This window comes from Leopardus geoffroyi, chromosome C3, assembly GCF_018350155.1.
Source record: "Leopardus geoffroyi isolate Oge1 chromosome C3, O.geoffroyi_Oge1_pat1.0, whole genome shotgun sequence".
Lineage (NCBI taxonomy): Eukaryota > Metazoa > Chordata > Mammalia > Carnivora > Felidae > Leopardus > Leopardus geoffroyi.
The window spans coordinates 4,862,211-4,878,108 of NC_059338.1; the positions used below are offsets into that span (position 1 = coordinate 4,862,211).

The 15,898-nt window shown below is 58.5% G+C and overlaps 1 protein-coding gene and 1 long non-coding RNA gene across 5 annotated transcripts in view; one reads left to right on the forward strand and one right to left on the reverse strand.

The window, feature by feature from the left end:
* The window catches only part of ATP1A4 (ATPase Na+/K+ transporting subunit alpha 4), a 29,768-nt gene extending 17,216 nt beyond the window's left edge, over nucleotides 1–12,552 (forward strand). For 3 of the 4 annotated variants that reach the window (XM_045455105.1, XM_045455104.1, XM_045455106.1), the window contains exons 12-23: nucleotides 867–1,056; nucleotides 1,193–1,365; nucleotides 4,226–4,365; nucleotides 4,686–4,836; nucleotides 5,110–5,278; nucleotides 5,503–5,657; nucleotides 5,810–5,933; nucleotides 7,165–7,310; nucleotides 9,534–9,664; nucleotides 9,771–9,872; nucleotides 12,128–12,219; nucleotides 12,491–12,552. In XM_045455105.1, coding sequence (XP_045311061.1) covers nucleotides 867–1,056; nucleotides 1,193–1,365; nucleotides 4,226–4,365; nucleotides 4,686–4,836; nucleotides 5,110–5,278; nucleotides 5,503–5,657; nucleotides 5,810–5,933; nucleotides 7,165–7,310; nucleotides 9,534–9,664; nucleotides 9,771–9,872; nucleotides 12,128–12,219; nucleotides 12,491–12,519 — 1,602 coding nt within the window. In that variant the 3' untranslated portion in view covers nucleotides 12,520–12,552. The remainder of the gene's footprint in view (nucleotides 1–866; nucleotides 1,057–1,192; nucleotides 1,366–4,225; nucleotides 4,366–4,685; nucleotides 4,837–5,109; nucleotides 5,279–5,502; nucleotides 5,658–5,809; nucleotides 5,934–7,164; nucleotides 7,311–9,533; nucleotides 9,665–9,770; nucleotides 9,873–12,127; nucleotides 12,220–12,490) is intronic. The other variant, XM_045455107.1, reaches the window with a different exon arrangement.
* A 2,780-nt stretch (nucleotides 12,553–15,332) lies between these two features.
* Nucleotides 15,333–15,840, reverse strand: LOC123586167. The gene is made up of 2 exons (XR_006706643.1): nucleotides 15,727–15,840; nucleotides 15,333–15,590 (listed from the first exon to the last, which is right to left on the reverse strand). It is a non-coding gene; the product is annotated as an uncharacterized LOC123586167 (long non-coding RNA).
* Between the last annotated feature and the right edge of the window lie 58 nt (nucleotides 15,841–15,898).

A 15,898-nucleotide genomic window follows, 5' to 3' on the forward strand; every position in this document is an offset into this window, starting at 1 on the left:
AGTTTGTGAGCTCGAGCCCCGCATGGGGCTCAGCCCCGATGGTGCAGATTCTGCTCGGGATTCTGTCTCTCCTTCTCCCTGCCCCTCCCCGGCTTGTGCTCTCTCTCTGTCCCAAAATAAATAAATAAACTTAGAAAGAGGAAAACAAACAATCTGACCCTCAAACAGCAGGTGTGAACCGCGGGGGTCCACTTCAACAACGGCCGGTTTTCCGACAAACACAGCACGGTACTGCCCGTGCGTTTTCTCTTGTGATCGTCGTAACAGCGCTGGCTTTTCTCACGCTCACTTTTCAGTGGGAATACGGTATATCGTACACGTAACATGTAGCATATGCGCCAGTCGACTGTTTATGCTATTGGTAAGGTTCTGGGTCAACAGCAGGCCGTATTAGCAGCTAAGTTTTAGGGGAGTCAAAAGTCCCACGCTCATTTGTGACTGTGGGGTCCCTCCTAAAAACCCGATGAAGTCGGCAACACAGAATCTTTTGCTTTTCATCAGAGGGACTAAGGTTTAGGAAGGTTAAAGGGACCGACCCGAGGTCCTAAAGCATTCCTGCCGGCCCTGCGACCCAGGCCCGCGGACCCTGCGTTTTCTCTCCTGTCCACTCTGCTGCCTCTGCCCAGCTCAACCTTCTGCTTTCCAGGCAGAGAGGAAGCAGAGACAGGGAGAGTCCTGGTCCAGCTCTCAACCCCCAGTGGCGGAGAAGATAACAGATTTGTTCTAGGCGGGATTCCCGGCGAGGACGACGGGGTGGGCTCGGCCCTGAGTCGGAGCTGCCCGGAGGGAGCGGCTGCGCCGGGGTTTGGGGACCGAGGAGGTGGGAAGGGGGAGGGTGTGGAACGGGACTCTTTTCTCCTCCCCAGATGTCCATCCACCTGCAGGAGGAGAGCTCCCAGCCCCACGTGCTGATGATGAAGGGGGCCCCCGAGAGGATCCTGGAGTTTTGCTCCACGTACCTCCTGAACGGAGAGGAGTACCCCATAGACGAGAAGATGGAGAGCAAGTTCCAGGACGCCTATCTGGAGCTGGGAGGCCTGGGGGAGCGCGTGCTCGGTGAGGGGCCGGGGGAGAAGCCTGGAAGCACTGGCACCACCTGTCGTGGCTCGGGGGGCGCAGAGCTGAAGGCGCTGGGGTGAGCGGGACGGAGACGTCGGCAGCTGAAGGACTTCCGTTCCCTCTGTCTCTCCAGGCTTCTGTTTCTTGAATCTGCCCACCGCTTTCTCCAAGGGATTCAAGTTTGACACGGATGAGATCAATTTCCCCATGGAGGACCTTTGCTTTGTGGGGCTCATCTCCATGATTGACCCTCCCCGGGCCGCCGTGCCCGACGCCGTGGGCAAGTGTCGCAGCGCGGGGATTAAGGTAAACCTCTGACGGTCCCAGGAGTCGCCGACCCGTCACGACACGGCACCAGGGTAGAAAGCTTTGCATGGAACGGGTTCTCCGCCATCTTGGTTTACCTGAATTGATTTCGGTTTCCTTGAGCTCGTGATGTTTAGTCGTAAGAGACGACCTAGTAGTAAACGGGAAGTTTCTTCTGTCGTTAGAACCCTGTCTTGCGTTGACCGTGAGAATCATCAGGGGAGCTTTAAAAATCTGATGGCTGGGGGCGCCTGGCGGGCTCAGTCGGTGGCACATGTGACCGTTGATCTTGGGGTTGTGAGTTCAAGCCCCACGTTGGGTATAGAGGTTACTTAAATAAAGAAATAAATAAACTTCAAAAAAAAATCTGATGCCTAGGCCATACCCCAGACCCATTACATTGGAAACTCTCAGGGTGGGGCCCAGGCATCTGCATTTTTTAAAACATTCATAGAGATTTCCTTAGGCAGGTCAGTTTGAGGACCGGCATCCTAGGACACGGTTGCACGTGTGACTCATCTGGGGCTTTTTCTGGAACGCAGGTGTTGATTCAGCAGGTCTAAGTCACCCTGAGATTCTGCACTGGTGACAAGCTCCCAGATGATGCGGGTCCGCAGGCCACAGTAGAGGTAGCAGAGTGCTAGAAGGGGTCAGGTCAATGTGCCGCCGGGATGGGCTGGGGGCTGGAGCGGGCGACGGCGAGAATGAGGTCATGAGAGCTGGGCCCTCGGCCTGACGCAGGGTGAACAGCCGTGCTAACAGGTACACGTCCGGGGGTGCAAAAGCTGGACACCAAAGCGAATCGGTCGGAGAGTGAGGCACAGTCGCCGGGCACCCCCAGAGGTGGGGATTGTTCCCTGGCCAGGGGGTGCTCGGGCTTCGGGGTGGAGCTACAGAGTTTCTCTAGTCCTGAGACGTTCTGTACCCCACTTCCACGCCAAATTCTAAGACTCACCTCCATCCTGGGAGATTAGAGATTGGCACCTTTCCCGCTCCTACCTGATATTCCGATCCCAGACGTGGAGGGAGAGCAGTTAGACGGAGGAGTGTAGCACTGGAGGTCTTTAGGGAGAACGAGATGCTCTCTGCAGAGCTGGCTTTATCTTTTGTCAGAGGGCAGTTTGTCAGAGGGCAGCTGGGCCATGCCAAGTTCAAGGATTGGTTTCTGAGAACCAAGGGTTGGATGTAGGAACGAGTTTGAGTGAATTCCCTGGTGACTACACACTGCTCGCGTGGGACAGTTCTCTGTAGCGACAGCCTCACTGCAGCACATCTGCGGAGGATGGCCACACCGACCCGAGCTCCCTCCCTCTGGCTCTCTGAGCTCCCGCACCATGCGATGGGAGGCACGTGGAGAAGGGCCCATTGGAGTTTCCTGGGCTTTGAGGCGGCCGTCGGAGTGGGGAATCACGCTGCAGGTGTGAAATGCATCTGGGGATCTGTGGGTCCCTTTAGCAAGAAGAAGAGGGTCACAAATGCACCTGCAGGCAGGGGGGACCGAACGGGGGGACAAGGGGCTGACCGAGCCTGGGTGTCGTCAGAGCCCGAAGCAGGCGAGCCCGCAGCAGTCGGAGGCTGAGGCCTTGCTGCCTTCCGGGCCAGCCCGTGTTCCGGGCACAGATGTGCAGTTCTCGTCATCACTCGTTATCACTTCTTCTGGACCCTAAGCTGCCAGGACTTTGGCCAACTTGGTGAGAAATTTTGAGTCATCCCCTTTCCCTGTAGGGAAGTGAAAGCCATACATGTGACACCATCCTCCAAGGAGGACGAAATGTGAGACGTACAGGGGGTTGCCCCGAAGGGTGGACCCTTTCAGGGTCGATTCCAAAACGGCGCTGATGCAGAGCGGATCGATGTTAACGCGGCGGCTGACAGGGATCGGATGGCGGTCCCAGGGCAGCCAAGTTCTTACAAGGAAATGACGGCAGGGCCCATACTTCCCCAGGTAGAGCCCTGTGCTCAGGCCTTTGGAACTAATGTGATTTAAAAGCCTGCAAGGACCCCATTACATTTGCCACTCGTCGAGGCTGCATGGTTCCGTCACAGCCACGGAGTTGCCTTCTCCTTCCATCGGCGCCTGGAAAATCATGCGCCTGGAGGGCACCCGGGAGCCAGGAGCCGTGGTTCCCCGGACGCGGTCATTCTTTCTCCCTTCTCTGATGGCTGTTTGTGGAACGAGGGCTGTGTGCCAGGCTTTGCGCCAGGGCCAAACTTCACAAGGGGTCACGGACACGGCCCTCCCTTGCAGAGCTCACGGTGGCACGCGGGGAGGTGGGCGCTCCCCACGGGGAGGAGGCTAAGTGCTGACATACAGAAGGAACAGAATGCCAGGCAGCTCGGAGCACAGGCGCCAGAGCTCTGGGGAGCAAGGATACAGGGCTGGGGCTGGTACCAGGCACCCGCCAAGGGCTGGACCCCAGGGGAGGCGAAGGAAGAGGGAGCGAGAGAAAAAGCGAGGAGAGCACACACCTGGGCCTAGATGGTATTTTGCTAGGGCAGACGGATGATTCCAGACGTTCCTTTGTTACCATTTGTTCTCTGTGTAGGTGTTTGTCTTCTGAGCTTGAAGAAGCCGACCAGCTTCTGGAGCAAATTCAATGAAATTCTGAATATAGTAATGTGCCCAAATTCCCAGTTTATTCCTGGGAAACCTAGAGCCCAAACCGTTCTATGTTTTATGGTCTGGTGGTCCTGACCCAGTCCCAGGGGGCGAAGCCACGGCAGCACAAGGTCTCGGGGATGAGCTGCTAACTCCCCTGTGGAATAAAGGCAGTGGTCCATTGGGTTGTGGGGAGAAAGGCAAAGGATCCAGGACTCCCTGAAGATGATTCTTCTCCTCTTTCCTCCCTTCCCAACCCAGGTGATTATGGTAACAGGGGATCATCCCATTACAGCCAAGGCCATAGCCAAAGGGGTGGGCATCATCTCTGAAAGCGCTGGAACAATAGACAACGTGGCCGCCCAGCTCAAGGTCCCCGTCTGCAGCAGCACCGACCCCAGGTGGGACCCCTAAAGAACTCAGATCTGCCGTTTGTCCCCTCCATCCTCGGTCTGCCCCACCCGGATCCCCACTCACTAAGGTTCTTGAAGCCTCGTGCGGTAGGTAGATAGGACGTATGGGGTTTACTGACGGCAAAGTAAAACATGATAGAGAAATGGCTACACGACCACATCAGTGAGTTTGCAGAAGGACGCAGAGCAAAGGGAGGGGCAGGCGGGAAGCAGGCAAGGGTGCGGTGTGTCCACGTGGGGACAGCGGGTGGCCGGGGACACGCGAGCTCTGAGCCCTCTGAACCGGCTTCTGGAACCCGTTCCCTCAGGGAAGCCAAGGCCATCGTGGTGCACGGCTCGGACCTGAAGGACATGACGTCGGAGCAGCTGGACGAGATCCTCAGGGACCACACGGAGATCGTGTTCGCGCGGACGTCCCCGCAACAGAAACTCATCATCGTGGAGGGCTGTCAGAGGCAGGTGAGGACGACGGGGGCGCCTCGGGGGGGCCCCGCCCAGCCCAGCCCCAAACCTCCTCGGGCGGGGAGGAGACTCCCGAGAGCACCCTGTCTTGAGCCCTGAGACGGCTGCCAGTTGAGGCCCCCGAGAGTTTTAACGTCTCAGGAAGAGCCCGAGAGGGAAGGGCCGGGCACGAGGACCTTCAGAGACAAGGGATGGTGGGAGCAGAGTGAGCTTTGGGACGGGTCCCGATGGGTCACAGTGGTGAGTTCAGTCCCTCTGTGCTTCGCCCAGGGGGCCATCGTGGCGGTGACGGGGGACGGCGTGAACGACTCCCCCGCGCTGAAGAAGGCTGACATCGGCATCGCCATGGGCATCTCGGGCTCCGACGTGTCGAAGCAGGCCGCCGACATGATCCTGCTGGACGACAACTTCGCCTCCATCGTCACGGGCGTGGAGGAGGGTGAGGGGCCACGCGGGCTGGGGTGGCGTCGGGGACGCTAAGCCGGCGCTGGCTTCCCAGGCCTCTGGACCCCAACGCAGAGCCGACGCAGGGCCCCAGGCACCCGCATGCCGCCTCGGCTCCCCTCCAACACACATTCCCCCTCTCTGGGCCACCATGCTTCGAGCGCCTGGGCCGGGGAGGGGGCCCTCCCGTCTCCCTGACGCCCTCACCACCTCCCACAGGCCGCCTCATCTTTGACAACCTGAAGAAATCCATCGCATACACCCTGACCAGCAACATCCCCGAGATCACCCCCTTCCTGCTCTTCATCATCCTCAGCATCCCCCTGCCTCTGGGCACCATCACCATCCTCTGCATCGACCTGGGCACAGACCTGGTGAGGCTCAGCCTGGAACCCGGCTCGAGGAGCTCCCGGGAGAGGGTCTGGGGGCAGGAAAAGTCCGTGTTCAGGGTGAGGGACAGAGCTCGCTCAAGTGACTTGTGAGTTTCCTCCTGAACTTTGCGTCCTTTGTCTCTCCCACCCTCCAGGTCCCGGCCATCTCCTTGGCTTACGAGTCAGCTGAAAGTGACATCATGAAGAGGGCCCCGCGGAATCCAAAGACTGATAACCTGGTGAACGACCGTCTCATTGGCATGGCCTACGGACAGATTGGTGCGGCCAGAGGAATGGGGGGCTGGGGGTGTGGGGAGCGGTTGCACCTGCCGGGCCTTGGAGTCGGCTCCATGTGGAAGTCAGGGAGATACTTTCATGACAACAGACCATGCTGGGCCCTGGGAACACACAGAGCCACTGAGCTCTGATCTGCCCTTGACTTCAGAGTCTAGCCGAGAAGGAACACACGTACATCAAACGAGAGCACCTTTCCAAGTGCCCAACAACGAACATGAATGGGACACGCGACAGGAGAACAGAGCAGGGGGCTCACGAGTCAGGAGGACAGTCAGGGGGACCCTGTGGAGGAAACAAGACCCGCACCCGCTGTTAGAAGACGGCAGGTGTACAATCAGCTGAGGGGGTCAGGGGAGGGGAAACGCACATGTCTGCCAGTTGAAGAGTGAATCGGCGGCTTTGGGGGAGCGCGTGCTCCCGAGAAAGGAGCGGTAGACAATCAGGCTGTAGGCACAGGTCGCGTGAATCCTGGAGCCAGCCTCGAAGGACACTTGAGAGCCGTCAGAAGTCTTTGCTCTGGACTTGCCAGGGGAGCAGGCGAGGGATGGACAGGGAAGAGACCGGGGACAGGGGACATCTCGAAGAAGAAACACGTAGAAGCCGCTAGACCCAGGAGCTGCTAGGTCTGAGTCCCGATTTCGCCACTTAGTGCCCGTGTGACCCTGGGTGAGGTTAGAATCTGTTTTCCCCCTGACGAATAGTTTATCATTGTTGTGAGAATCAACGTCCACAGGGACTCCGTGCGCGGCTCCGCAGCCGGTATGCTAACCCTGACATCCTCTACCGCCGTGGCCAGGCTTGGGGGACAGAGGTGTTGACTCAGGGACAGGCAAGGGGCAGGCAGGAGAGGCTCGACGGGAGCACAGGACCTGATGAGGGCCCGCACGAGAGAGAGGAAGTGGAGAAAGAGGAGTCCAGCGCTCTCTCAGTGGAAAGGGGGAATAAATCCCCTCCAAGGTCCTTTCAGTTTTAAGATTATACGACTCAAAGATGGCTCTGGGTTAGAGCCCAAAGACAAACGTCAGGGCTTGGACACAAGTCCGAGAGAGATGATGGGATCGGGTCACTGATGGCCAGCATCTCCGGCGTTAGAAGCTCAGACACACACCAACCCAGCTAGGAGCCACTCCCGGCCACCACCCCTTCCATGGTCTGCCTTGTGAGGTGCTTCCCCGAAGCAGGTTCCCCTGTCCTGTGACTCTGCCATTCACAGGGATGATCCAGGCTCTGGCTGGCTTCTTCACCTACTTCGTGATCCTGGCCGAGAATGGTTTCAGACCTTTTGATCTGCTGGGCATCCGTCTCAACTGGGAAAACAGATTCCTCAATGACCTGGAGGACAGTTACGGACAGCAATGGGTGCGTCAGGGGGTCGGCCCTAGAGAGTGACCAGTGAGAGTGGGCCATGAGAGTGGAGAAGGGAGGCACCAGACAGACGGAGGTGACGCCTCATCTCCAGTCCTACATGACCCCAATCTCCGATCACGTCGGCAAAGGTCCTTCAAGTGACGACTTGGCGTAATGGCTTCATTTCCATTTGTTCCTGCTGTCTGTCACCTGTCCTTACCTTCCTGCATCTTTTGGCTTCCTTGGTCCTGGGGTTCTTCCTCCTCAGATCAACTTTTGGAGGCTGATTTCTGTTCTTCCAGGTTCTAGCCATCATTGGCCCAGAAATGAGGGCTGGCTCTTCTCTCTCTGTTCTCTCCCTCCCTCTGCGGGAGCTCAAATAATATGATTTCAAGTCTGAAAACCTATTTGCTTTGTCTCCCCCTTTCTCACCTTTCTAAGCTTTTAAACCCAGAGGATGCCTCTCTGTAGTAGGCTTCCCTAAAACCCAGGACGAACCCCAACACGAGGTGTTTGAGAATTTTAGTGAGTGTGCTTTTTTCCTACCTGTGAACAACTCCTGTCCCAATTTCTAAGACAGTAGGAGATGTGACCCCAATTATTGCTAGCATCGTAGGACCACAGAAGACACAAAGTTGATGGAGGACACATAGTCTATTATCATCCCTGTGTAAGTGAGGAAGCAGAGTCTGGAAGGATTCCCCGACTTGCACCAAGTCCCACAGCACATCCCTAGAAGAGCTGGGCGGGAGCTCCACGCTGACTCTCGTCTAACACCTTCCTCCTTCACCATGATGCCTCTAAGCCAGCGCTAATTGTAGGTTTCCCGATAGTGTGCTAGAATCCCAGTCGTTGGAAAGCTGCCCACTGAACGCACTTGGCTTCCCCTAGCTCAGCCCCACGAGGCCATCAGATGTCAGTGTTCCCAGCAACCAACATCGCTCCGGGGGCGGGCCAATGAGGCCCCAAATCATGGTCAGCATCCCCTCAATCCTCAACTGCAGCCTTTGTTAGTTTCATATCTTGGTACTTTCTCCCTGCGGCCAAGATGCAGCCTCACGTAGTGGTGGTCAGAGCAGAAGAGATGCTTGAAATTGAAATCGCAGAGAAACAAGCTGTTGGGAAGGACAGGATCTGGAGTCTGCCTGAGGGAGCAAAGGGCCCAGGTGGGGAGCGGAGGCAAACACCGCTGGAGAAGGAGATGATGGGGGGGGGGGGGCGGACATTGAGACCGTGGCAGTGGAAGGATCATCCACACAGATATTTGGATCCCCAGAAACCAGGACGGGAGCGGTGTTAGGCAGTGAGTCAGAGCCAAGATCTGCCAGCGGCCCCAGAGCCCCGGGGTGTTGGTCGATGACCGCCTGCAAGATGTGGCCACGCGACCTGGCGTCACAAACGTGCCTGCTGGATGCGTTACCTGCGCAGCGCTTGGCTCATCAACTTCCAGTCGTTTCCATCCGATGTTTTCTGGTCATTCAGGGCTCGATCTCTTCCGCCGGGTACCACTTGGGCCACACCCCCTGAGGTTCGGCACGTGGCATCCCGCTGTCGTTCAGTCCTACGTATTTTCAAATTCTTGATTCCTTCTACAAGTTCGCTGTAAACATGCCGTTTTCGTCTTCCAACACGGGCTTCTCCTCCAGCCTAATTTGGATGCGCCTCTTCCGTGTTCTCACGGTCCCGAGTGACCTCTCTTATAAACCACGATGAGGCTGACACGGCCAGCCTGTTTATCTTCCCCACTAGATTTACGTTCCTTACGCGGGAAGTGTGAGTGCGAGAGAGAACCACTGGAGATGTGTGGTCGCCTCCTCCCCGGTGCCACCCGTTCGGGCATTCCCGCCTCTGTGGTCAGATGCCCTCTGGCCCCACCTTCCTTTCTGAGCCGTCTCCTCTGACGCCGCTCTCGGGGTCCGCCTCCCCTCACACGACCCTTCTCGTTCTAATGCGGGGATTCCCGAGCCTCACCACGTGCCGCTCACGGAACTGAGCTCGGGAGGGTGCTCGAAGGTCGATGGGACAGGTGCTTGCCCTTGAGTTGTTCTCAGAGGGTCAGGACAGCCTGTGAACTAGCTCACAACCCAGCGCGAACAAGAGGGCTGGGACAAGAGGGCGTAAAGCCGAAGGGGCTGAAGGTCTGACCCAGCCTTGGGGTCCAGGGCGGCAGGAGGGGCCCTGAGGTGCACCCGGACCCCTTCTGACAGTGCCCCTCCCCACCCTGCCCGCCCCCAGACCTACGAGCAGCGGAAGGTGGTGGAGTTCACGTGCCACACGGCCTTCTTTGTCAGCATCGTGGTCGTGCAGTGGGCCGACCTCATCATCTGCAAGACCCGCCGTAACTCCATCTTCCAGCAGGGCATGAAGTGAGCGCCCCCCGGGCCCCCACCGCCTCACACCTGCACGCAGGGCGCTGGCTTCCCCTACCTCTCCCTCCCTTTCTTCGGCACACCCTTCGACCTTTCTTCCCAGAAACAACATCCTAATATTTGGGCTCATGGAGGAGACATTCCTGGCTGTTTTTCTCTCCTACACTCCAGGCATGGACATGGCCCTGCGGATGTACCCACTCAAGTGAGTAAGGGAAGGGACGCAAGCAGGGGGGGGTGGGGATCCCCGGCACAGGGAGAGCCTGGGACAGGAAGTGGTGTGTTGGAAACGGAAGCCCCGAGCTGGGGGCTGCCTGGCTGGCTGGGGGCCGTCCTGGGTGACGTGAGGAGAATCGTCTGTGCTCCAAGAAGCGCGTCTTATTTAGGGAGGGACTGGGACCGTGTCAAGTGACCCTCATCGAGACATGCAAATTGAGTAGACTTACCGGCCCTCAACAGAGGGGCACCTTTTTTGATGGTGATGTGTGGTATAGCTGTTCCAGGATCCAAATTGCTCAGAGGGGAAGTAGGCATAAAAATCGCCCAATCTAGGCGTGGCTAATCCTGTCCTACTCAGGCAAACACATTCAAAGCGCCTACGTGCAGAGGTGAGCGGGTGTACTGAAGTTCTTACTGGCCGGTACCTCATTTTGTTCCAAACAGGCCCGTGCGTCCGTGTCTTGGTGTATTTTGTTTTTTTTTACGTCGGCGTGCGCTTGTCACGAAGACGTTCTATCGCGACTTTTACAGGGAAAAAAAAGCAAACGTGCCATACCACCCCACTCTCATCGCCCTGCCCGCCTCTGCGATGGTCTCGGGCGTGTTCGGCCAGCTCATCTGCCACGACTTCACACGCTTTGCTCACCTTTCCGTCCCTTGCAGCGTTTCACACAACGCTTTGTGGGCTGTAGGTGCTCCATGAATGCTGAATAAGAGACGTTGGCATTGCCCTTGGATACTGACGAGCCCCGTTTCAAATTCTGACTCCATTGTGTGTTGTGCTGGACGGTATATAACCAGTCTGAGGCTCAGCTTTCCCTGCAGAGTCTTGGTCATGCACACCTGGCAGAGTATTGTGAGAATGACACAAGGAAAGAATATTATGCACCAAGTGAGGCTCCTTGGGTCGTGGCGGGAGCTTTGTTGGCAGTGGTTCTATTATTGTTGCCATTAACGTCAACACACAAGTCCTGGTAGATGCGGTTGAGCATTAACCGTGATCCCAAACATCCTGTACCCTCCCCGGCCATACAACACATCCCCTAACACTGTATTCATGTTGGGTGTCTTTCTACCTTCTTTCCCCTTGATCACCTGAGCTCCTGGAGATCAAAGGCCATCCTGGCATCGCTTTTATTCCCCCGGGACCCGCGCGGACACAGAGCGGACACACGGCAGTTGCTGTTGAGTGGGTGGCTGTGTGTGTGTGGGACCGCGTGTGCGCGTGTGCAGTGAGCCCGCGGCCAAGGCCAATATGGCTGGCCAATATGGCAGCCGCCCTGCTTCCGTCCCTCGTTCTCAGGCTCCTGAGACATGGCTAGTGAGAGACCGATAAACGGAATCCGCCATTGTATCTAGCTGATGTAGAGTTAAAAGCTAAAGCGCCGTCAGAGATCATTCTACTCAATACACCTTTCCTGTTTGGGTTGGGCTACGTTTTCCGCGGCCCTTTGAAAATCGAGGGTCCGACATGCGATGCGCTGTCATTGTGAAGTGCCCCCTGGACCTCGAAGGCTTACAAAAGGAAGGGTGTAAACCATCCCCTTAATAACGTTCACGTTGGTTCCACGTGGAAATGATGATACTTTGGATACACTGGGTGAAATAAAACGCACTGCTAGAATTACTTGCCCCCGTTTCTTTTTACTTATTTTCGTGTGGCTACTGGAAAACGCGAGCTCTCACAGGTGGCTCGCAGTGTATTTCTATCAGACGGCACTGGCCGAGGCCACCTGCCTGTCACCCAAGGGAACAGACGTGGCACTGATTTGACTCCTCCCCAGAGTCTCTCTCCCCGGCCTCTAGTTACAGAAGAGGGTCAACCGGCAGAAGAACTTTCCGCGTGTTTGCCATATGGACACGTATATCCATCCCTTGGTGAAATGCCCCCACACGTCTAGACTCAGGTAGACGCGTCCTACTCAGACAACCTTCCCTGTGCGGGCGCAAGGCCCCGACTACCTGCAGGGCAACAGGGGTCGCCCTGAGCGACTCCACAGAAGCCAGGAACACCGCGTGTGCCTCTAATTCGGCGTTTGTCGCGTTTTGTTATCGCGTTCTGTTATCTGTGGCTGCTTGTGTTTCTGTCTCCTCCCTCCCCCGCCAGGCTCAGGCCTCCTGAAAGGTAGGGCTCAACCCTGCACACCACAACAGGTCACACGGTTCTGTTCGCTGTCCTCTGCCCCTGCTTCCTCTGGCCCCTCCCTCGCTGCCCCACTGACCAACTCTTACTCCCTACAGGACAGCCTGGTGGCTCTGTGCCACTCCCTACAGTGCTCTTATCTTTATCTACGATGAAATCCGAAGGCTCATCATCCGTCGTCATCCTGGCGGTGAGGCTCCCTGCGCCCTGCTCTCAGCAGTCACCGGCCTCCCCACTGGCTCTCCCCTCCTGCCCTGTTGCCGCGGGCCCCTTGCCCCCCCACCCCACTGCCCCCGGGTTTTTGCTGCCAGACAGGCCCCGTGGTCCTGGCCTTCCCGCTCTGTTCCTTCCTGTCCGCGGTGCCTCCCACCTTGTCCTCGGCCCCCTCGTGCCTCACGCCCCGCCCCCCCAGACCTCCCCTCCCCCATCCCCAGTTCACTCCGGTGTCCTCTCTTCCACAGGCTGGCTGGAGAGAGAGACCTATTACTGAACTCGGCACAGGAAGAGAGGGGAGCGAGTGGAGCAGAGGGGGCGAGTGGAGCAGAGACGCTAGGGACAGGCGAGCCTGGGGCTGCGCTGAGGGCACTGGGGCTAGGAGACCGGGCGGGTGGACGGGAAGCCCAGCGGAAGGCACTGTCCTGTTGAATCAGTTGCCAGTCTAGAGAGTAAATGTTTGCCATGGCCCTCACCTGGCTGGATGCGTCTGTCTGGTTTCTGGAGACAGGGGGTTATCATGCCACCGTCCCCCTAGATCTCCATGGGAGCCCCGCAGGGCAGTCTTTCGGGGACCAAGTGGAGGCGGGGAGGGGGTCGGACTCAAGCATCTCTGCCCCTCGAGGGCTAGCCCCCAACTTCGAGTCTGAAGATGTGGAGGAAAACCAGGCCAGGACAAGTCAAGCAGGATCAGAGACACGGGTGCAGGCGAGGGAGAAAGAGTGGGGCCACCGCCTGGAGAGGGGGCCACAGGCGCCACGTCCCGGCTGGCGGTTGGACTCCTCATGGAGCTTTAGCACTAGAAAAGACCTGATGAAGTCAATGAAGAGCCTGAGGTCCAGACAGGACCTGAGAAGTGTCACAGGGCGAGTGGTGAATGCCTTCCTCTGGGGACGGGGCCGCCGGTCCGCCCTCCGCGGCCCGCTGTCGGGCCATCTTGACCCCACCCCATTCTGGATCCCTGGAGCCTCGACTGTGGGTGAAGCGCCCTTGCCCCTCGCACCCCAGGCTCTGCACAGGGTGACAGACATTCCCCAAATCCTGGTCTCCGCCAGGCTCCGGCGCTGGTCGCAGGTGGAGGAGGAAGACGAGCCTGGGAGTGTCTCCCTCGGGGGCGGCCCCTCCCCCTTCACCCACTTGCTGGCTCTTGCTCCCTGGGCTTCACGCTGCGGGTCAGCTCATTGGCACACGTCTTCAGGGGCCATGTCCCCAAAGCCCGCAGGGCTGGGGAGAATGCTAAGGAAAGCTGGGGGAAGTCGTAGACTGTCACCAAAAACAAAGCGTATGTGTTAAGTGAGAGTACACGTGCCTGGCAGTGGGACGAGGGCCTCGCACGCCCCATCCGCGAGTTCACACAACACACAGATTCTTATCAGCCACCCCGTTTCTTAGATGAGGAAACCAAGGTCTGTCGGATTCCAAAACCTGTGCCCTTAACCACCCACAGACTAGTCCTCCGGCGTGGGCCGGGCCGAAAATACACACCGACAAAACAAGAAACAAAAGACAAAACAGAACAAAAGGACGGCAAGGGAGGAAGGTCCGCGGACGGTTCTAGGGAACGAGAGGCCATGGGGTGGCAAAGAGGAAGCCATCGTAGGGGGTCACCAGCCACTCCTCCCCTTCTGAGGTCTCTCCCACCTGTCAGCCTCCCCCCTCCAGCACCAGGTCCCCTAGGGACAGGGCTATATCCGCCTGGGGTCCTTCTCCGCTGCTGACAGGACTGAACCAGACCTGGAGGACAGAGGGGCCAGGGTGTGGGGAGTGAGGGAGCACGGAGAGCACGGGGAGCACGGAGGGGCCAGCTCCTCGGGTTTCAATAGCAGGAGCCTCGGGTGTCTGGTGGGTTAAAAATACAGAGGCCCCGACTCAGGGTCATTTGATATCAGCGGCTGAGGCTTACAAGTCCAAGGGCCTGAAGGCAGGGGCTCAGAGAGAAGGGACAGAGCAGAAAGTAGGAAACACAGCAGCAGGGAGAGCAGGCAGGGGGCAGGAGGGGAGGGTACAGCTGTTGGGAAGGACTGGCTAGGCCTGGAGGGCCAAGGGCAGGGAGTGGGAACGGAGTGGGAGAAGGTGGGGGGGCTGCGGGGCCAAGGTCACCTTTTCGCCCCATCTCACATCCTTGGGGGAGCAGGAGGTCAGCGTCCTGGGGGACACGGCCGGTGTTCCAGGGTCTCACCCCCCACCAACGTGCGGCGGAGGGAAGAAATCCCGGCCCTCCCTCCTGCCCTCTGGCTGCGGGGCTGTGGGCACGACAGCGGCTCTCCTGTGAGACCAGGAGAAACGTTCTGAGGCCTCTCCAGCTCCCACCAGCCCTGCTCAGGTTAGCTGCGGCCTCTCCTGCTCCAGTGACAGCTGTCTCTCTTGGACCCACTCCTGCCACATTCTTGAGATTTTCTGTGGCCTTCCTTGCTTAGCTGTGCAAGGTCCACCCCACAGGAGGGGGCAAAGTTATTCCTCCTAAGATAATGTCACGCCCCTGCCTGGGTGCACACTAAACCCTGTCTCTCCAAAGTCGGAGATCCCTCAGGGTGGGAAGGGAGGACTTCTGACTTTGATCCAGCCTCTTCCCTGGCTTCCCTCGTGCCTCAGTTTACCTGTGCATGGTAAGAGCCCTGGAGGGCCGAGAAGAGGGCCCTTCCTTCCCAGGAGCCTAGAGCGGAGCTCCTCTCTGGTGCTCGTCCCCCGGGGCTGGGGCGCAGGAAGTTAGAGTCCCTCCTCCCACCAACTCTCAGGTGCACAGAATGAATCCACCTCCTCGGCTGGGGTTCGGGTCGAGGTCCCACCTCTTCGGGTTTTAACCTTTCCCCTGGCGTTTACACCTGATCCCCTTTGCGAGAATGCATCGTGGTCCAGCCTGGGGAAGCCTCCCTCCCCGCGTGCCCTGGAGAACCGGGTCCCCTTCGATGGGAGTGCAGAGCGCGAGCAGGAGGCAGGAGGCAGGAGGCGGCTGGACGGTTCCCCTCCTCTCCTGGGCCTCCTCGCGGAGAGAAACCCCCGCCTCGCATGTCTGCGGGGTGGACGGCAGCCAGGGCTCCTTGCCCCCCGCCCGCCCCGTCCTTCCCTGCGTCCCGACTGAGGAGTGTTGAGTGAAGCACAGGAAACTGGCTGGGGCTGAGCCAGGTGGCCAGTCCTGGACGAGGCTCCGTCTTTTATTCAGAGGATGACCTCATCCCTGGTCCTGGCTCTCTGAAGGGAAGTGCAAGGGGGTCTCTTTCTGCAGCCCGCTTGCTTTCCACGGCCCCCTCCGCCCGCGGGATCGAGCAAACAGACCTCGTCCGGAGGAGCTTCCCGGGTTTTCCGACGACGACGACGACGAGGCAGTCCAGCGTCCGTGCCCCTCGTGCCCTGTGTTCGTGAACTCAATCTCTGACCCAGAATCCCTCCTCTCCACCCCCATTCCCCTCAGTCCGAGTACCCTGGCCCTCCCCGGGCTCTCCCTAATTACCCCACACCTCCCCTCCCCCAGCCCAGCATCATTTACCTCGGACTCATCTGGTCTTATTTTTAGCTCAGGCCTTTTCCTTTCTTAATATGGCGATGAGCTTCTAGGCCGGCCTGGGGACCGTGCTGAGGAGTCCTGGACGGCGGGGAAGGGGCGGGGGAGGGGCTCTGGGAGGCTGGGGCGCGGGGTGAGGTGTAGGAGGTGGGAGGGT